Source organism: Ranitomeya imitator, chromosome 2, assembly GCF_032444005.1.
Source record: "Ranitomeya imitator isolate aRanImi1 chromosome 2, aRanImi1.pri, whole genome shotgun sequence".
NCBI lineage: Eukaryota > Metazoa > Chordata > Amphibia > Anura > Dendrobatidae > Ranitomeya > Ranitomeya imitator.
Window position 1 is genome coordinate 147905918 of NC_091283.1, and position 22263 is coordinate 147928180.

Sequence of the window (22263 nt, forward strand, 5' to 3'; positions counted from 1 at the left end):
TTTAATTGAAAGAATGACACAGACTCCTTTAATAAATCTTAATTAAACCATACTTTTGACATCGCCCATTCTACCGATGCCATTGTCTCCTGTAAGAAAATTAAAATAACAAACAACAATATTCCTCACCTTTCCGCAGAGAAAATAATCCATTTGTCCCACGATGGGTCTAGCTCTGCTACATCTAGATGGAAGGCTGCATAGTTGAATGATGCGACCATACTGTCTGTCATCCAGCAGAGACACTGAGCAGCGTCTGCTACCACTGCCCAGTGTCTTCTGGTGAAATCCTATAACCTGTTTGATGTCACCGCAAGCGTGAGAAAGATCTCATGATCGCAGTCCCGTCAGAGAGGTCCTGGGAGTTCACAGCCAATGAACTCACTTCACCTATCTGACATCAGCGCAAGCGCCGTTAGAAATTTTCCTCTCGCGCTTGCGCTGATGAAGGTCCGAATCAGAGATCCATCCAAAGTCCGAATCAGAGACTCATCCAAGGTCCGAATCAGAGACCCATCCAAGGTCCGAACCAGAGACCCATCCAAGGTCCAATTCAGAGACCCATCCAAGGTCCGAACCAGAGACCCATCAAAGGTCTCAACCAGAGACCCATCCAAGGTCCGAATCAGAGACCCATCCAAGGTCCGAATCAGAGACCCATCGAAGGTCCGAATCAGAGACCCATCCAAGGTCTGAACCAGAGACCCATCCAAGGTCCGAATCAGAGACCCATCGAAGGTCCGAATCAGAGACCCATCCAAGGTCTGAACCAGAGACCCATCCAAGGTCCAAATCAGAGACCCATCCAAGGTCCGAATCAGAGACCCATCCATGGTCTGAACCAGAGACCCATCCAAGGTCCGAATCAGAGACCCATCCAAGGTCCGAACCAGAGACCCATCCAAGGTCTGAACCAGAGACCCATCCAAGGTCCGAACCAGAGACCCATCCAAGGTCCGAACCAGAGACCCATCCAAGGTCCGAACCAGAGACCCATCCAAGGTCTGAACCAGAGACCCATCCAAGGTCCGAACCAGAGACCCATCCAAGGTCCGAATCAGAAACTGGGCCACAGACTGATCGAAGCTCTGAACCAGAAGTGCATAGATTAAAATAACTTCTATCATTATTGCTGTTCTTCACCATCAACTGCAGGGAGACAAGAGCCAGAAGAAGTTCTCTATAGATAATACAGCTGATCACAGGGCTTGGGCCACTGCTGCTCTTCTACTACTTTTTTGCCGTCAATTCTGTGACATTACTATTTGTTCTTATACATTGTTGCTATTTGCATTGGTTGTATTTGGAGGAGCAGGGACTGTGTCCTTAGTGGGGCTGCGTCCTGAGTGGGGCTGCGTCCTTAGTGGGGCTGTGTCCTTAGTGGGGCTGTGTCCTGAGTGGGGCTGTGTCTTTAGTGGGGCTGTGTCCTTAGTGGGGCTGTGTCCTTAGTGGGGCTGTGTCTTTAGTGGGGCTGTGTCCTTAGTGGGGCTGTGTCTTTAGTGGGGCTGTGTCCTTAGTGGGGCTGTGTCCTGAGTGGGGCTGTGTCTTTAGTGGGGCTGTGTCCTTAGTGGGGCTGTGTCTTTAGTGGGGCTGTGTCCTTAGTGGGGCTGTGTCTTTAGTGGGGCTGTGTCTTTAGTGGGGCTGTGTCTTTAGTGGGGCTGTGTCCTGAGTGGGGCTGTGTCTTTAGTGGGGCTGTGTCCTGAGTGGGGCTGTGTCTTTAGTGGGGCTGTGTCCTTAGTGGGGCTGTGTCTTTAGTGGGGCTGTGTCCTTAGTGGGGCTGTGTCCTTAGTGGGGCTGTGTCTTTAGTGGGGCTGTGTCTTTAGTGGGGCTGTGTCCTTAGTGGGGCTGCGTCCTTAGTGGGGCTGCGTCTTTAGTGGGGCTGCGTCTTTAGTGGGGCTGTGTCCTTAGTGGGGCTGTGTCTTTAGTGGGGCTGTGTCTTTAGTGGGGCTGTGTCTTTAGTGGGGCTGTGTCTTTAGTGGGGCTGCGTCTTTAGTGGGGCTGTGTCCTTAGTGGGGCTGTGTCCGGAGTGGGGCTGTGTCCGGAGTGGGGCTGGGCTTCTCGGGGAGGGGGCAGCCTGGATGGTGGGGGTGGATCCTGGGTGTTTCTGTGCAGGATTTGCAGGCGGCTCTGGCAGAGGCTCCTCACTTCTCCTCCAGTCTTCGCACCATGGCTGACAGTGAGCAGAAGCCGCGCAGGATCCAGGGCAGCAGTGAAAACCTCAGTAAGATCCTCCGATCGCACCGACACTTCCCGGACTGTGATCCTCAGGGCGCATCGCTGTGTTACCACAATTACTTGTCTGGGGAAGGATGAGGGCAGCATATTGTGCTGGGGGCAGACACTTATGGGGGCACATATTGTGTTGGGGCAGACACTTATGGGGGCACATATTGTGTTGGGGGCAGACACTTATGGGGGCACATATTGTGTTGGGGGCAGACACTTATGGGGGCACATATTGTGTTGGGGCAGACACTTATGGGGGCACATATTGTGTTGGGGGCAGACACTTATGGGGGCACATATTGTGTTGGGGCAGACACTTATGGGGGCACATATTGTGCTGGGGGCAGACACTTATGGGGGCACATATTGTGTTGGGGGCAGACACTTATGGGGGCACATATTGTGTTGGGGCAGACACTTATGGGGGCACATATTGTGTTGGGGGCAGACACTTATGGGGGCACATATTGTGTTGGGGGCAGACACTTATGGGGGCACATATTGTGTTGGGGGCAGACACCTATGTGGGCACATATTGTGTTGGGGGCAGACACTTATGGGGGCACATATTGTGCTGGGGGCAGACACTTATGGGGGCACATATTGTGTTGGGGGCAGACACTTATGGGGGCACATATTGTGCTGGGGGCAGACACTTATGGGGGCACATATTGTGTTGGGGGCAGACACTTATGGGGGCACATATTGTGCTGGGGGCAGACACTTATGGGGGCACATATTGTGTTGGGGGCAGACACTTATGGGGGCACATATTGTGCTGGGGGCAGACACTTATGGGGGCACATATTGTGTTGGGGCAGACACTTATGGGGGCACATATTGTGTTGGGGGCAGACACTTATGGGGGCACATATTGTGTTGGGGGCAGACACCTATGTGGGCACATATTGTATCTCTCCTCTTCGGCTCCCTGTCTGCAGTGATAGGATTACGGCACCTACAGACGATTGCTCATACCGGACCTCATGTCATCTGTAATTACTGTAATTGGTGACGTACTTAGGGGGCTAATAATTATTAGTTTGGAATTAATGACAACATTGGATTTGGAGATATCAGTTTTGTTACAGTCATAGTTTTGCCATATTTTGTTAGATGATGGTGGTTGTAGTTCTCTTGATAGGTGAGGAATACACATTCCCAATACACTGTCATTTTGTCTTCTGTTGTGGGTGCGGTAACAGTATGTTGGGCTTGGCTTGTATTCTTGTTTATCACAGGAGCCCACCATATGTCAGTTTTGCTCATGAAGGGCAGGTCAGAACTAGAGACATTACCCAGCCTGAAGACGTGCCCACCAAAAAACTAAATTTGTGTCAGTCTCAAAACTTTTGACCACCACTGTAAATCCCCTTCCCCAGGTTGGGCATACAGTACACAACAGATAGTTGTAATGGCAGCGCTCAGTTCTCTCCGCTATATGCATGAACACTCAGCACAGCCGATAGGTATAGAAGAGAAAGCCGCTGCCAGACAAAGACACGTCAATCACCCGTAGAATCCAATGTCTTCCCTCCTCCTCCAGACCCCTCCTTTGTCCCCTTCTCCTTTAGACCCCTCCTCTGTCCCCCTAATTCCTGTAGGTCCCTCCTATGTCCCCTTCTCTTCTAGACCCCACTCTGTCCCCTTCTCCTTTAGACCCCTCCTCTGTCCCACTTCTCCTCTAGACCCCTCCTCTGTCCCCCTTCTGCTGTAGACCCTCCTCTTTCCCCTTCTCCTCTAAACCCATCCTCTGTCCCCCTTCTCCACACCTCCTCTGCCCCCCTTCTCTAAATCTCTCCTATGCCCTCTTCTCCTCAAGACCCCTCTTCACGTACAGACTCCTCCTCTGTCCCTCTTCTCCTTCAGACTCCTCCTCTGTCCCCCTCCGCTTCTTCCCGACTCCTTTCCTGTCCCCATCCTCTCACTCCAGACTCTTCCTCTGTCCCCCTACTCTGCCTCCAGACTCCTCTGTCTCCCTCCTCCTCCTCCAGAATCCTCCTTTTTCCCTCCTCCATTTTTCAGACTTCTGTTCTGTCCCATTCTCCTCCAGACTGCTTCTCTTTCCCCCTCCAGACTGCTCCTCTTTCCCCCTCCAGACTGCTCCTATTTCACCTTTTCCCCCCTGCAGACTCCTCCTCTGTCACCCTTCTTTCTTCAAACTTCTCTTCTGTCCCCCTCCTCCTCCAGACTCCTCTGTCCCCCTCCAGACTCCTCCTCTGTCCCCCTCCTCCATCTGGACTTTTGGTCACCTTCCCTCTCTCTCTGGAACCTTTGGTCACCTTCCTCCTCCCTCTGGTTTCTTTGATCACCTTCCTTCTCCCTCTCAACTCATTGGTAACCTTCCTCCTCCCTCTGGACTGTCTCGTCATCTTCCTTCTCCCTCTGATTTCTTTGTTCACCTTCCTCCGCCCTCTGATTTCTTTGTTCACCTTCCTCCGCCCTCTGATTCCTTTGTTCACCTTCGTCCTCCCTCTTGACTCTTTGGTCACTTTCCTCCTCCCTCTGGACTATCTGGTCATCTTCCTCCTCCCTCTAGACTCCTCTGACTGCAGCTTATTCACGTGGAAACAATATAATTGGACATGTAACACACCTGGTGCTGCAGAATAGGGTGGGTTCAGACAACTTTCAGCTAATGTGTATTGGGGTCTTTTAGCTGAAGACAGTATTTATAATAACTCCAACCAGTGTGAAAGACAAGGCGGCTGTCAGCATGTTGGGTGTTACAAGTATCCTCACTGTAAGGGATGGAGTAAATGACATGTCCGGCAGTCAGGGGTGTTGGATCCATGTGATATAGAACATGCGAAGATCCCCCCCCTCCACACACACCCGCCGCCTGTGGAAAACACAGCACCGTATTATTATCTTGTTTGCCTGAGATGTGGAGGTTGTACCGATCAGCACTGTACTATTACTCTTATTCTCTATGGACACCGCCCAGTACTATCACTCCTATTCTCTCTCCATCGACACCGCCCAGTACTATCACTCCTATTCTCTCTCCATCGACACCGCACAGTACCACTACTCCTATACTCTCTCCATGGACACCACACAGTACCACTACTCCTATACTCTCTCCATGGACACCACACAGTACCACTACTCCTATTGTCTCTAGATACCGCACAGTACCACTACTCCTATACTCTCTCCATGGACACCACACAGTACCACTACTCCTATACTCTCTCCATGGACACCACACAGTACCACTACTCCTATTGTCTCTAGATACCGCACAGTACCACTACTCCTATTCTCTCTCCATGGACACCACACAGTACCACTACTCCTATTGTCTCTCGGTACCGCACAGTACCACTACCCCTATTCTCTTTCCATGAACACCGCACAGTACCACTACTATTATTCTTTTTCAATGGACACCACACAGTACAACTACTCCTATTGTCTCTAGATACCACACAGTACCACTACTCCTATTCTCTCTCCATGGACACCACACAGTACCACTGCTCCTATTGTCTCTGGGTACCGCACAGTACCACTACCCCTATTCTCTTTCCATGAACATCGCACAGTACCACTACTCCTATTCTCTTTCCATGGACTCCGCACAGTACCACTGCTCCTATTGTCTCTGGATACCGCACAGTACCACTGCTCCTATTCTCTTTCCATGAACACCGCACAGTACCACTACTCCTATTCTCTCTCCATGGACACCACACAGTACCACTGCTCCTATTGTCTCTAGATACCGCACAGTACCACTACTCCTATTCTCTCTCCATGGACACCACACAGTACCACTACTCCTATTGTCTCTGGGTACCGCACAGTACCACTACCCCTATTCTCTTTCCATGAACACTGCACAGTACCACTACTCCTATTCTCTTTCCATGGACACCACACAGTACCACTGCTCCTATTGTCTCTAGATACCGCACAGTACCACTACTCCTATTCTCTCTCCATGGACACCACACAGTACCACTACTCCTATTGTCTCTGGGTACCGCACAGTACCACTACCCCTATTCTCTTTCCATGAACACTGCACAGTACCACTACTCCTATTCTCTTTCCATGGACTCCGCACAGTACCACTGCTCCTATTGTCTCTGGATACCGCACAGTACTACTACTATTGTCTCTGCGTGGATACTGTTACTGTTGTGACACAGTTTGGGGATTGTGTCCTCACAGAACTGCAGTGTTGTCACAGTGGTTTCCCAGAAGCAGAGTCATGTGACCGTATCAAGGTCCTATCCTGGCTCTTTTCACAATGGCTGGCAGACGCTGCATTAATGGTAGTAGAGGCTGCCATGACAGCAGTGTTGGAGGGGGGCTTCTGTCTGTCAGCGACTGTAATACTGCCCCCTCCTGGCCATGCCAGGACTATAGTGCAGACTGACAGGAGGGGCAGTAGAGGGTTGGGATGAGACTTGTGCCTTCCTGAACTGAGGTTCTGCAACCATGAATATTGTCAGGGCCTTATTACGCATGTCAAGATAAGGGCCCCTCGAAGGTCTTATTATCCCCCGAAATGGCCAGATGTAAATTATTGAGGGATAAACCTGAACCCCACCCTCTCTCCGTAACCCAGAACCTTAGACTGCAATGGGGTCAGTAGCCGTGAAGTTGGGGGGTTAGGGTCAGTTGGGTCAGTAGTTGTAGGAGGTTGGTGGCTCTGTTGAGCGCCGCCTGGCGTGTGCTGGTGACTGAAACTTGTGGCTTTATTGTTTGCTTGTATTTCCGCACTCGCGATTCCCCGGGTCCCAGATGTTTATTCCAGTCAATAATTAAGTCTCAGGAGGGGTAAAGTTGACACTGCTCATCGTCACCTCCTGAACCACACACCTCTGCTTTCTAATGGTACCCCGTGATTGAGGCACGAGCCACATGTGCCATAGTATGGTAATATATGACACATGGGGGTGGAGGTGGATACGGTGACATTGTATGGTAATAGATGATACATTGGGGTGGAGGTGGATACGGTGACATTGTATGGTAATAGATGATACATTGGGGTGGAGGTGGATACGGTGACATTGTATGGTAATAGATGACACATGGGGGTGGAGGTGGATACGGTGACATTGTACGGTAATAGATGATACATGGGGGTGGAGGTGGATACGGTGACATTGTATGGTAATAGATGACACATGGGGGTGGAGGTGGATACGGTGACATTGTATGGTAATAGATGATACATGGAGGTGGAGGTGGATACGGTGACATTGTATGGTAATAGATGATACATGGGGGTGGAGGTGGATACAGTGGCATTGTATGGTAATAGATGAAACATGGGGGTGGAGGTGGATACGGTGACATTGTACGGTAATAGATGATACATGGGGGTGGAGGTGGATACAGTGACATTGTATGGTAATAGATGACACATGGGGGTGGAGGTGGATACGGTGACATTGTACGGTAATATATGATACATTGGGTTGGAGGTGGATATGGTGACATTGTATGGTAATAGATGATACATGGGGGTGGAGGTGGATATGGTGATATTGTATGGTAATAAATGATACACAGCGGTGGAGGTGGATACAGTGACATTGTATGGTAATAGATGATACACAGCGGTGGAGGTGGATACAGTGACATTGTATGGTAATAGATGATACACAGCGGTGGAGGTGGATACGGTGACATTGTATGGTAATAGATGATAAATGGGGGTGGAGGTGGATACGGTGACATTGTATGGTAATATGGCGGTGGTGGTTATGCCGGGCAGGTGTGGTAGGAATAATGCAAAGGACACAACAAGGTGCAGTTTCCAGACTTTTACTCACAGCTCTTTATGGCACTCAGCCGGGTGTGCAGTGTCCTCCGGGTCTGTGGTCCAGCAAACTCCCAGGTAAATTGGGATGCACTTTTCCAGGACTCCTTTCATATGCCTTTCTCTGGCCGTCTCACTACGCTGGCATCCACTTCTCCTACCCAGCGCCTTACCCACAGTGTCCCAAGCCAGCAGCCATGAACCTGGTTGGGCGATGTCCTCTAAGTCCCCTGGATTCTATAGTGCTGCCTTTATGGCGAAATATGGGTGGATGTGGCTGTGACCCTTGCAAAAGCCACAGCCTCCAGTTTCTTATCTGAACTTGAAGTTTTCCACTAAATTGGGGCCAGTCTCCTGACTGCAACCTCGTCCCTCAACCTGGCGATGGTCAGCGTGGATGCGGGTCCCACGGGTGGCTTCTGCACTTCCGTGCCCCTAGGACCCCTTTTAGCTTCGGGAGCTTCTCTCTCTTCAGCCTTTTTTCTCTCTAACTCCCTCCTAATTAGCTCCTCTCTTCCTGCCTATCCCACCCACTCCCACCACCCAGTCCTATCCAACCTGGGATGAGGCCTTCCTCCCTAAGGGTACTCCCAGATGCCCTGACTGAACTAGAGTGTGTTGGATGTGAGTGTTAGAGTCTTGGGTAGTTCCCCCTCCTTACCTGAGAGTGGGATACCACACCTCTGGATGAGGTGCAGTACCTCTGTGGCGATTGGACCCCAGGGGTGCCACATATGATACACGGGGGTGGAGGTGGACATTGTATCGTAATATATGATACACGAGGTGGATTTGGTGACATTGTATGGTAATATATGATATACGGGGGTAGAGGTGGATACGGTGACATTGTATGGTAATATATGATACACGGGGGTGGAGGTGGATATGGTGACATTGTACGGTAACATACAGAGCCTTGAAAAATTCTTCCTAACCCGAGAACTTGTCCATATTTTTCCTGTTACACCCACAAACCTAAATGTATTTTATTGGGATTTTATGTGATACCAAACACAAAATAGCAAGTATTTGTGAATGGAGGTGTAAAGGAAATGATACATGGTTGTCTAATTATTTTAAAAATATGAGTCTGAAAATTGTGATGTGCATTTGTATTCAGGCCCCAAGTCAGTATTTTGTAGGACCATCTTTTGCTGCAATTACTGCTGCTAGTCTTTTGTTGTCTGTCTCTACCGTCTCTGCACATCTGGAGGTGACATTTGCCTGTTCTTCTTTGCACACTCGCTCTCTCTCAGTAAGATTAGATGGAGGGGTCTGTGAACAGCAATTTCCATGTCTTGTCACAGATTCTCAATGGGATTTCTGTCTTGACTGTGACTGGGCCATTCACACCCATGAATATGCTTTTATCCAAACCATCCATTGTAGTTCTGGTAGGATGTGTAGGATTGTTGTCCTGCTGGAAGGTGAATCTATTCCACAGTCTCAAGTCTTATGCAGCCTCTAACAGGTATTTCTCAAAGGATTGCCCTGTACTTGACTCTATCCATCTCTCCATAAATCCTGACCTGCTTTTCTGTCCCTGCTGAAGAAAATCCTCCCCACAGCATGATGCTGCCACCACCATGTGTGACGGTGGGGATGGTGTTTTCAGGGTGTCGTGCTGTGTTAGTTTTCCTTTCCACCGCACATAGCGTTTTGCATTTAACCCAAAAAGTTCTCCTTTGGTCTCATCTGACCACAGCACCTGTTTCTACATGCTCACTGTGTCCCCTATATGTCTTTTTGAAAACTGCAAACAGGACTTCGTATGGCTTGCTTTCAAAAATGTATTTTCTCGTGCCACTCTTCCATAAGGATCAGATTTGTGGAGTATACAACTAATAGTTGGCCTGTGGACATATCCTCCCACCTGAGCTGTAGATCTCAGCAGCTGCTCCATACTCATTCCATTTCTGGATGATGGAGCTTGGACTATTGTTTAGAACCTAACACTCCTTTACTCTTCTCCACAACCTTTTTCCTGACCTCTCTGGTGTGTTCATTGCTTTTCATGATGCTGTTTGATCCTTAAAGGGACACTGTCACCTGAATTTGGAGGGAACAATCTTCAGCCATGGAGGCGGGGTTTTGGGGTTTTTGATTCACCCTTTCCTTACCCGCTGGCTGCATGCTGGCTGTAATATTGGATTGAAGTTCATTCTCTGTCCTCCATAGTACACGCCTGTACTAGTAATCTTACCTTGCGCAGGCGTGTACTATGGAGGACAGAGAATGAACTTCAATCCAATATTGCAGCCAGCATGCAGCCAGCGGGTAAGGAAAGGGTGAATCAAAAACCCCAAAACCCCGCCTCCATGGCTGAAGATTGTTCCCTCCAAATCCAGGTGACAGTGTCCCTTTAAGGTACCTTCACACTCAGCGACGCTGCAGCGATACCGACAACGATGTCGATCGCTGCAGCGTCGCTGTTTGGTCGCTGGAGAGCTGTCACACAGACCGCCCTCCAGCGACCAACGATGCCGGTAACCAGGGTAAACATCGGGTTACTAAGCGCAGGGCCGCGCTTAGTAACCCGATGTTTACCCTGGTTACCATCCTAAAAGTAAAAAAACAAACACTACATACTTACCTTCCGCTGTCTGTCCTCGGCGCTGTGCTTCTCTGCACTGACTGTGAGCACAGCGGCCGGAAAGCACAGCGGTGACGTCACTGCTCTGCTTTCCGGCTGGCCGGCGCTCACAGCCAGTGCAGAGAAGCACAGCGCCGAGGACAGACAGCGGAAGGTAAGTATGTAGTGTTTTTTTTTTTTTTACTGTTACGATGGTAACCAGGGTAAACATCGGGTTACTAAGCGCGGCCCTGCGCTTAGTAACCCGATGTTTACCCTGGTTACCAGTGAAGACATCGCTGAATCGGCGTCACACACGCCGATTCAGCGATGTCTGCAGGGAGTCCAGCGACGAAACAAAGTTCTGGACTTTCTGCAGCGACCAACGACATCACAGCAGGATCCTGATCGCTGCTGAGTGTCAAACTGAACGATATCGCTAGCCAGGACGCTGCAGCGTCACGGATCGCTAGCGATATCGTTCAGTGTGACAGTGCCTTTAATGTTGTAAAAAAAAACCTCTGAGGTCTTCACAGAACAGCTGTAGTTATACTGAGAAGAAATAACACCCAGGTGGACTCATTGTACTGATTATGTGACTTCTGGCTGCAAATGGTCACTCAGGATTTTATTTATGGGTATCAGACTACATGGGGGAATATAAATGCACGTCACAATTTTCAATTTTCACATTTTTATTTTTACAATAATTAGAAAACCATGTATCATTTATTTACACTTCACATATACTTACATTTAAGTTTGTGAGTGTAATGTAAAAAAATGTGGAAAACTTCACGGCGTATGAATAGTTTTTCTGCATGATACCTGAAGCTGGATATGGTACCAATGTACTGTAATATATGATGCGCACAGGTGGAGGTGGATGCGGTGCCATTGTATGGTAATATGATGCGCACAGGTGGAGGTGGATGTGGTACCATTGTACGGTAATATATGATGCGCACAGGTGGAGGTGGATGCGGTGCCATTGTACGGTAATATGATGCGCACAGGTGGAGGTGGATATGCTACCATTGTACGGTAATATATGATGCGCACAGGTGGAGGTGGATGCGGTGCAATTGTACGGTAATATAATGCGCACAGGTGGAGGTGGATGCGGTACCAATGTACGGTAATATATGATGCGCACAGGTGGAGGTGGATGCGGTGCCATTGTATTGTAATATGATGCGCACAGGTGGAGGTGGATGTGGTACCATTGTACGGTAATATATGATGCGCACAGGTGGAGGTGGATGCGGTGCCATTGTACGGTAATATGATGCGCACAGGTGGAGGTGGATATGGTACCATTGTACGGTAATATATGATGCGCACAGGTGGAGGTGGATGCGGTGCCATTGTACGGTAATATAATGCGCACAGGTGGAGGTGGATGTGGTTCCATTGTACGGTAATATATGATGCGCACAGGTGGAGGTGGATGGGGTGCCATTGTATGGTAATATATGATGCGCACAGGTGGAGGTGGATGCGGTGCCATTGTATGGTAATATGATGCGCACAGGTGGAGGTGGATGTGGTACCATTGTACGGTAATATATGATGCGCACAGGTGGAGGTGGATGCGGTGCCATTGTACGGTAATATGATGCGCACAGGTGGAGGTGGATATGGTACCATTGTACGGTAATATATGATGCGCACAGGTGGAGGTGGATGCGGTGCCATTGTACGGTAATATAATGCGCATAGGTTGAGGTGGATGTGGTTCCATTGTACAGTAATATATGATGCGCACAGGTGGAGGTGGATGTGGTTCCATTGTACGGTAATATATGATGCGCACAGGTGGAGGTGGATGTGGTTCCATTGTATGGTAATATATGATGCGCACAGGTGGAGGTGGATGTGGTTCCATTGTACATTAATATATGATGTGCACAGGTGGAGGTGGATGCGGTGCCATTGTACGGTAATATGATGCGCACAGGTGGAGGTGGATATGGTACCATTGTACGGTAATATATGATGCGCACAGGTGGAGGTGGATGCGGTGCCATTGTACGGTAATATAATGCGCACAGGTGGAGGTGGATGTGGTTCCATTGTACGGTAATATATGATGCGCACAGGTGGAGGTGGATGGGGTGCCATTGTATGGTAATATATGATGCGCACAGGTGGAGGTGGATGCGGTGCCATTGTATGGTAATATGATGCGCACAGGTGGAGGTGGATGTGGTACCATTGTACGGTAATATATGATGCGCACAGGTGGAGGTGGATGCGGTGCCATTGTACGGTAATATGATGCGCACAGGTGGAGGTGGATATGGTACCATTGTACGGTAATATATGATGCGTACAGGTGGAGGTGGATGCGGTGCCATTGTACGGTAATATAATGCGCACAGGTTGAGGTGGATGTGGTTCCATTGTACGGTAATATATGATGCGCACAGGTTGAGGTGGATGTGGTGCCATTGTACGGTAATATGATGCGCACAGGTGGAGGTGGATGCGGTGCCATTGTATGGTAATATGATGCGCACAGGTGGAGGTGGATGCGGTGCCATTGTACAGTAATATATGATGCGCACAGGTGGAGGTGGATGTGGTTCCATTGTACGGTAATATATGATGTGCACAGGTGGAGGTGGATGGGGTGCCATTGTATGGTAATATGATGCGCACAGGTGGAGGTGGATGCGATGCCATTGTACAGTAATATATGATGCGCACAGGTGGAGGTGGATGCGGTGCCATTGTACGGTAATATATGATGCGCACAGGTGGAGCTGGATGTGGTTCCATTGTACGGTAATATGATGCGCACAGGTGGAGGTGGATGGGGTGCCATTGTATGGTAATATGATGCGCACAGGTGGATGTGGTGCCATTGTACGGTAATATATGATGCGCACAGGTGGAGGTGGATGTGGTTCCATTGTACGGTAATATATGATGTGCACAGGTGGAGGTGGATGGGGTGCCATTGTATGGTAATATGATGTGCACAGGTGGAGGTGGATGCGGTGCCATTGTACGGTAATATATGATGCGCACAGGTGGAGGTGGATGTGGTTCCATTGTACGGTAATATTTGATGCTCACAGGTGGAGGTGGATGGGGTGCCATTGTACGGTAATATGATGCGCACAGGTGGAGGTGGATGTGGTTCCATTGTACGGTAATATATGATGCGCACAGGTGGAGGTGGATGTGGTTCCATTGTACGGTAATATATGATGCGCACAGGTGGAGGTGGATGCAGTGCCACTGTACAGTAATATATGATGCGCACAGGTGGAGGTGGATGTGGTTCCATTGTACGGTAATATATGATGTGCACAGGTGGATGTGGATGTGGTTCCATTGTATGGTAATATGATGTGCACAGGTGGAGGTGGATGGGATGCCATTGTACGGTAATATATGATGTGCACAGATGGATGTGGATGTGGTGCCATTGTATGGTAATATGATGTGCACAGGTGGAGGTGGATGCGGTGCCATTGTACAGTAATATATGATGCGCACAGGTGGAGGTGGATGTGGTTCCATTGTATGGTAATATGATGCGCACAGGTGGAGGTGGATGTGGTGCCATTGTATGGTAATATGATGTGCACAGGTGGATGCGGTGCCATTGTACAGTAATATATGATGCGCACAGGTGGAGGTGTATGCGGTGCCATTGTACGGTAATATGATGCGCACAGGTGGAGGTGGATGCGGTTCCATTGTACGGTAATATGATGCGCACAGGTGGAGGTGGATGTGGTGCCATTGTACGGTAATATGATGCGCACAGGTGGAGGTGGATGTGGTTCCATTGTACGGTAATATATGATGCGCACAGGTGGAGGTGGATGTGGTTCCATTGTATGGTAATATATGATGCGCACAGGTGGAGGTGGATGTGGTTCCATTGTACAGTAATATATGATGCGCACAGGTGGAGGTGGATGTGGTGCCATTGTACGGTAATATATGATGCGCACAGGTGGAGGTGGATGCGGTGCCATTGTACGGTAATATATGATGCGCACAGGTGGAGGTGGATGCGGTGCCATTGTACAGTAATATATGATGCGCACAGGTGGAGGTGGATGTGGTTCCATTGTACGGTAATATGATGCGCACAGGTGGAGGTGGATGTGGTGCCATTGTACGGTAATATATGATGCGCACAGGTGGAGGTGGATGTGGCTCCGTTGTACGGTAATATATGATGCGCACAGGTGGAGGTGGATGCGGTGCCATTGTACAGTAATATATGATGCGCACAGGTGGAGGTGGGTGTGGTGCCATTGTATGGTAATATATGATGCGCACAGGTGGAGGTGGATGTGGTTCCATTGTACGGTAAAATGATGCGCACAGGTGGAGGTGGATGTGGTGCCATTGTACGGTAATATGATGCGCACAAGTGGAGGTGGATGTGGTGCCATTGTACAGTAATATATGATGCGCACAGGTGGAGGTGGATGTGGTGCCATTGTACAGTAATATATGATGCGCACAGGTGGAGGTGGATGTGGTGCCATTGTATGGTAATATGTGATGCGCACAGGTGGAGGTGGATGTGGTGCCATTGTACAGTAATATATGATGCGCACAGGTGGAGGTGGATGTGGTGCCATTGTACAGTAATATATGATGCGCACAGGTGGAGGTGGATGTGGTGCCATTGTATGGTAATATATGATGCGCACAGGTGGAGGTGGATGTGGTGCCATTGTACAGTAATATGTGATGCGCACAGGTGGAGGTGGATGTGGTGCCATTGTACAGTAATATATGATGCGCACAGGTGGAGGTGGATGCGGTGCCATTGTACGGTAATATATGATGCGCACAGGTGGAGGTGGATGTGGTTCCATTGTACAGTAATATATGATGCGCACAGGTGGAGGTGGATGTGGTGCCATTGTACAGTAATATATGATGCGCACAGGTGGAGGTGGATGCGGTGCCATTGTACGGTAATATATGATGCGCACAGGTGGAGGTGGATGTGGTTCCATTGTACGGTAATATATGATGTGCACAGGTGGAGGTGGATGTGGTGCCATTGTACAGTAATATGTGATGCGCACAGGTGGAGGTGGATGTGGTGCCATTGTACAGTAATATGTGATGCGCACAGGTGGAGGTGGATGTGGTGCCATTGTACAGTAATATATGATGCGCACAGGTGGAGGTGGATGTGGTGCCATTGTACAGTAATATGTGATGCGCACAGGTGGAGGTGGATGTGGTGCCATTGTATGGTAATATGTGATGCGCACAGGTGGAGGTGGATGTGGTTCCATTGTATGGTAATATATGATGCGCACAGGTGGAGGTGGATGTGGTGCCATTGTACAGTAATATGTGATGCGCACAGGTGGAGGTGGATGTGGTGCCATTGTATGGTAATATGTGATGCGCACAGGTGGAGGTGGATGTGGTGCCATTGTACAGTAATATATGATGCGCACAGGTGGAGGTGGATGTGGTGCCATTGTATGGTAATATGTGATGCGCACAGGTGGAGGTGGATGTGGTGCCATTGTATGGTAATATATGATGCGCACAGGTGGAGGTGGATGTGGTGCCATTGTATGGTAATATGTGATGCGCACAGGTGGAGGTGGATGTGGTGCCATTGTACAGTAATATGTGATGCGCACAGGTGGAGGTGGATGTGGTGCCATTGTATGGTAATATGTGATGCGCACAGGTGGAGGTGGATGGGGTGCAGCAGTTTCACGCACGGTTCCGGGGTCAGGTTGGTGACTTTTGGTAATATGTATGTGACTGTGATGACACCAGGACATTCCTGACATTTTCCCTTCTGTGGGGTCAGAGTTTCACCAGAGATTGCAGCTATTGTCACGAGGCAGTGATGTAACTGCATCCTATAGCATTTCTCAATAACAGCACAAGACCAGATAGACGTTAACCCCACTGAAATCACAAGGTTGCAGGGGTGATCTTCTACTGTACATGGGGTCATTAGTCACTCCTGCGGCCTGGTTACCTCCTCCATATCTCACCGTTACCAGTGGAAGAATAAACACGCAGTTATTATCTGAGCCGCGCCCCGAGGGTTGTGTAATATCTAAACACGAGATCAATGACGTGTGGGTAATTATACCTTCCTGCAGTGATGGATTGTAAATCTTTGGGGGGGTGTTATTACATTATTACACATTACTGCAGCGATACATTATATATCATTGGGGGGTGTTATTACATTATTACACCTTCCTGCAGCGATACATTATATATCATTGGGGGGGGGTCAATACACCTTCCTGCAGTGATGCATAGTATGTCATTGGGGGGCGGTATTATTACATTATTACAATTTCCTGCAGTGATACATTGTATATCATTAGGGGGGGGGGGGGTGATTACATTATTACACATTACTGCAGCGATACATTATATATCATTGGGGGGGGGGGGGGTGTTACTACATTATTACACCTTCCTCCAATGATACATTGTATATCTTTGGGGGGTGTTATTACATTATTACACATTCCTGCAGTGATACATTGTATATCTTTTTTTTTTTTTTGGGGGGGGGGGGGTTATTACACCTTTTTGCAGTGATACATTGTATGTCATTGGGGGGGGTGTTATTACATTATTATAACTTCCTGCAGTGATACATTGTATATCATTGGGGGGGGGGTTATTACATTATTACACCTTCCCGCAGTGATAAATTGTTTATCATTTGGGGGGGGGGGGGGTCAATACACCTTCCTGCACTGTACAGGAAGTCACATGTTTGTCCTCCCCCCTGCAGTGGTGTAAACTGCATCATTATGTGAAGTCACATGTCTTCCCCCCCCCCCAGCAATGGTGTACAATGAATCAACACGGGAAGTCACATGTCTGTCCCCCCCCAGCAATGGTATTCAATGTATCAGTATGGGAAGTCACATGTCTGTCGCCCCCGGCAATGGTGTACAATGTATCAGTACGCGAAGTCACACGTCTGTGAAACGCCCGCCAGGGCCATGGGGTACTCGGTATCGGGTCCGGTACTTAAAAGGATGTGTCACGGTGACCCGGTCTGTGGCCCTGGGCGCCCATGTTAAAGGGACGGTCTTTAAAGGGGTTAGTTGAATAATAAAAGTTTGTGACGCTACCTGTGGTATTCGTCATGGGTGACCGACACTGGTTAAAGGGGTCCACTGGGGTGACGTGAAGGCAGCAGGGATGGTATGGCTTCCCACAGGTGAATCTGGGTCCCCAGGGCTCCCGGTGTAATAGATGAAGATGGTGATAGGTGGTGTAGTAAGAAACAGAGTACACAGGGTTGCAGTCTCTTTACCTCTTTACTTGGTTCAAGGCAGCCACTGTCCAGGGTACCAAATCACGGATGCTGGTGTGGTCCGGCCAGCTTGGAAGCGAATTGAGAATCCCTCTAACCAGGTGGGGTTGGAAGCCTTCCTTCTAGCGCTGTGGTGTTGTAGTCCCTTGCTGCCTTAGGCCTCACACAAGGTCCTCATGTTTTCTCTCTGTCCCCCTTTAGGTAGGACACTACCTGTACGACAGGTAGCTCAAGCCTTTTTACAGGATCTCTATCATGACCCGGACTCTATTTGCTACTGTGTCCTCGGGTGTTAATGTTGGACAGGTAACTTGTAATCAGCTGTCTGCTGGTTTCTGCCATGGGGCATGAAGTTACCCCCACAACCTCGGTCTTGTGGCTACAGGTATCTGCGGTCCGCATGGAGGAAGCCCAGTCGCAGCTTCTCTCTCCAGCTCTTTACTCTCCTTTGCTTCTTCTCCCTCTGTCTCCTACAGACTGCTCTGCTTTCTTTTCCCTTCCTAGGAGCCGCAGAATCACTTGTCTCCATGGCCCCAGCTTTCCTTCCTCTCTCCTTGCTCTCCTCTCTCCAATGTCTAGCTACTGACTCCTCCTCCCGACCAGAGAGAGCAGCTCCCCTGAAGTCGGGTGTAGAGCTCCCCTTTCTGGCCTGGAGTCAGAACAGTGTTGAATATGCTGAATACCTGTCAAAGGGATCCTTTCTCGCTTCCAAGCGTGACATCACTCTCCCTGTGAGGAAAGCAATGCCACTGTAACTACCGGTTACCTGGGGTGTTACACTCCCCCCCCCCATTAAATCCAGTACTCCCAGACTGGGGAAACAAAAACAACAATAAATTGGTTAGATAATGCAAACATTTTGGGAAATGCATTTCAACAGATACATAAACTTTTCTTCCCTTTATGGGAGGCTGTTGTTCTTGAACATTGCAAAACATATTTAGAAAGGTACAGTCATTTTAGTACCAGGGTGTCCTTGTGCACCAACAACAGTAATGATGCGGGGGACCAGCTCTAAACACCCAACGTAGGCCTTAGGCAGGCTGCAAGGTGTAACATCCAGACCTGGTCTTCGGCCACGCCAAACAGTTTTTCTTCGGTCTTAGAGACAAACAAGGCCCTACCCACGTTGGCAATGTGGGTAGAAGCAATAGGATGCACCTTAAGAGGTGCCAACTATTTACAGTAATGTTTTTGGGCAATTCACCGTCCATTACCCTATTATCCATTTAAGATTTTCAATAAGCATAACCAAACATTTTTAAACAGGTAATAACAATTATTGACATCTTATATTTTAGTCTCTGTAACGGGCTGGTATCTGACCTCTGGTACTACGGGTAGATCTATGCAGTACAGGGATTGATAATGACCTGCCAAGATTCACTATTCTTGCTACCACTGGTGTAGTGCACTCTCTCATGGCTACACTTCTAGTGATTCTACGTAGCACAGGTATACTTGATTTCCTAGGAATACTTCTTCTCACTGTGGACATGGCAGATTCACCGATAGCAGGGGGTGGATTCTCTTGTTCCACTGCTGGTGTGGTATCTGCTGCTTGTGCTCGTTGGTTTTCAGGTTGGTCCTGAGTCACATTTCCTTCTGGCATGACTATAATTGGGGAAAGGTCAAGACAGACACTACGATGGCTTGGTTCACTTGTGTCCATGACTGAGGAAAGTCTCCAAGAATGGTATGGATTTTCTTTTCTTCTTCCTTCGGTTGAGAGATATCTTGATCCGTTTCATCATTTTTCGACTGATTAGGGCATACCTTCAGATGATCTCTTGACACCGCTGTTGAGGTTTCTCCTCCATCTCGACTTTATGAGGCACACTTGGTCTTATCAAAGTTTGACGGTAAGACGGTGTATGGTTCCTTCTCCCACTGATCATCAAGTTTGTGGACTCTTCTTTTTCGCTTTAGAACTTGTTAGCCAGGTGACAAGGGAATTGCAGGGGCACGTTGATTATAGTTTCTCTCTTGCTTCTGTCTTGCTTGAGACAAACTTCTTTCTACACACTCTTGCACTTTGCGGTATTGCTGTTGCCGCTCTGTATCCCAATCTGCATCTGGTGATGTGACTTCAGGTGTTAAGAATCCCATGTCCAAGTCAATAGGTAGTTTGCCAGGTCTTGCTCTCATTAGGTAGGCTGGAGTGCAGTTGGTAGAATTTACCGGGATATGGTTATACAGATCTACCAAGGCCGGCAACTTCTCTGGCCACAGGTTTCTCCCAAAGGCAGTGTCTTCAGTTAGTCAATTACCACCTGGTTCATCTTCTCACACATGCCATTTGTCTGTGGAAGGTACGGTGTTGTCCTGATTTTCTTGCATCCGTACAGATTACAGAACTCCTGGAACACTTCTCCTTCAAAGGCTGGGCCTTGGTCGGTGAGTATGTTTTCAGGGTAACCATGTGGTCGACAAAAGTGTTGTTGGAATGCATTGGCTGCCGTCCTTGCAGTTTGGTCCTTGACAGGCATGACTACCAGGAATCTGGAAAAATGGTCTACTATGGTCAGGGCATAGTCATAGCCTGACCAGCTTGGGGTTAGCTTCACGTGGTCTAAGGCTACCAGCTAAAGTGTCTGTTTTGTGACTATGGGCTTGTCGGGATCACACTCAGTCGGAGCAGCCTTTGGAAGTGGGAAATCACCAGAAATAATACACAAGACACGTCTTGTATAGTGTATCACTGGGAAGTCTCTGAAGCACGCCTGCCTTCAGGGTGCTATCCCTTCTTTATATAGTGGTTTCAGTAGGTTTAGTGGTTATACAAGTTTTGCATGTTTAAACAAAGAGACAAAACAGGAAAGAAAGAAAAGAAAAGAAAACAGTTTCGTGGGCGGCAGTTTCACAACAAACAGTACAAAGGCAATTCCACAGACAAGAAAAACAGGATTTCATACTATAGCTAAAATGTCCTTGAATGGACAGGTCAATATTTATCACAAATTCTTTTTTTTTATTTTTGTTCATTGAGGTAATCATTTTTGTTCTGCTCTTCACAATCCCCCCTTTGACATATTCCATTCAAAACCTTGTCGATCATTTTAGTCATTCCTTTTGTGATATTACAAAAAAAACCTTTATATTCTCGCATCCATTACACAAAATTTATTTGTGCATACCGAGATACCCTTGAGTACAACCTTGAATAATACATATATAATTACAATAACCATAACTGTATGTATTAGGCTTTGCATAATCCCGGTAACCCACCCACCGATCCCTCTGAACCAATTGGCCGGGTTAAGAAAAGAAAAGGTATCAGACCACCAGCTATCCTTATTTTGGTCATTGTCTTTGTCATACTGATCCCTGAGTCGTTGTACGTCTTTTAATTTAAATCTCATACTCATAGTACTATTCGGGTCTATATAATGACAGCAGGTGGGTCCGATGATTTGACACATACCCCCTTGTGAGGCAGTTAGGTAATCCAATACCAGGGTATGTTGGTTAGTGACTATTATAAGCTGATTCTGTACAGCTATACTAGTATTTAATATGTCCAATATATCCCAAATCTGATCATCTAGATAATCCGTGGCTCTAACTAATTTATCCCACATTTGTGTTAACATAGGATAAATAAAAATGGTACTAGCAATTTTGTTGGGAATTCCCATTTGTACTATATGCGGCCTCCCCGAGGGACGTGGTGAGTTATCTGCAGCTCTTTTATACAGTGTGTGCTTGGGCACGGCTTGCATATTCACTTGTTTATTTGAAATTATGAAAGTAGCCGGGGTTAGGCGTCCTAATGTACAAGTACCCTTTATACCTACGGGAAGCCATTTATATGCTCCTTCTCCGCATATCCAAAATGTACCCTCAGGCAGATCCCACAAAGCTGAGTGCTGCAATACCAATCTGTGAGCCAAATCCACAAAACTAGATACATTCTGAAGCATACACCAAGAGGGTTTTTGTCCCAAGGGGCTACAGTACCCGGCTGCGGGATTCCCACATACATGCATTCCGTTGACATACTCATTGGATTCATTACAAACCAGGTTCCCCGGCTTACTTGTACAACTGTTTGCATCACCTTGGGGGAACAACTCAGAATGTTCCCATTTTCTATTATGTATGTATCTTTCCAATACTGTAGGTTTGAAAGCATCAGAGGAAGGGGTGGTTGTACTGAAACTGAGCTGTAGATTTTCAGTGGGGACCTGTCCTAAATCAGTTAATCCAGTCTTATTCCTAGGTACTCATTTTCCTCCCTTGAATGCTAAATATTGTAAGTTGTCTATTTTTCCTGTAAGATTGCCCTGCCACCAAGGAAATTCTACCCATCCCACAATTGGTATGGCGATTGTAGTATTCCATAGTCTAGTATTGCCAGGTTGG

The 22263-nt window shown here is 48.1% G+C and overlaps 1 protein-coding gene across 1 annotated transcript in view; it reads left to right on the forward strand.

The window, feature by feature from the left end:
• Positions 1 to 2073: 2073 nt before the first annotated feature.
• The window catches only part of STOM (stomatin), a 51627-nt gene continuing 31437 nt past the window's right edge, over positions 2074 to 22263 (forward strand). Inside the window, exon 1 of the mRNA XM_069747419.1 lies at positions 2074 to 2221. Coding sequence (XP_069603520.1) covers positions 2167 to 2221 — 55 coding nt within the window. The 5' untranslated portion in view covers positions 2074 to 2166. The remainder of the gene's footprint in view (positions 2222 to 22263) is intronic.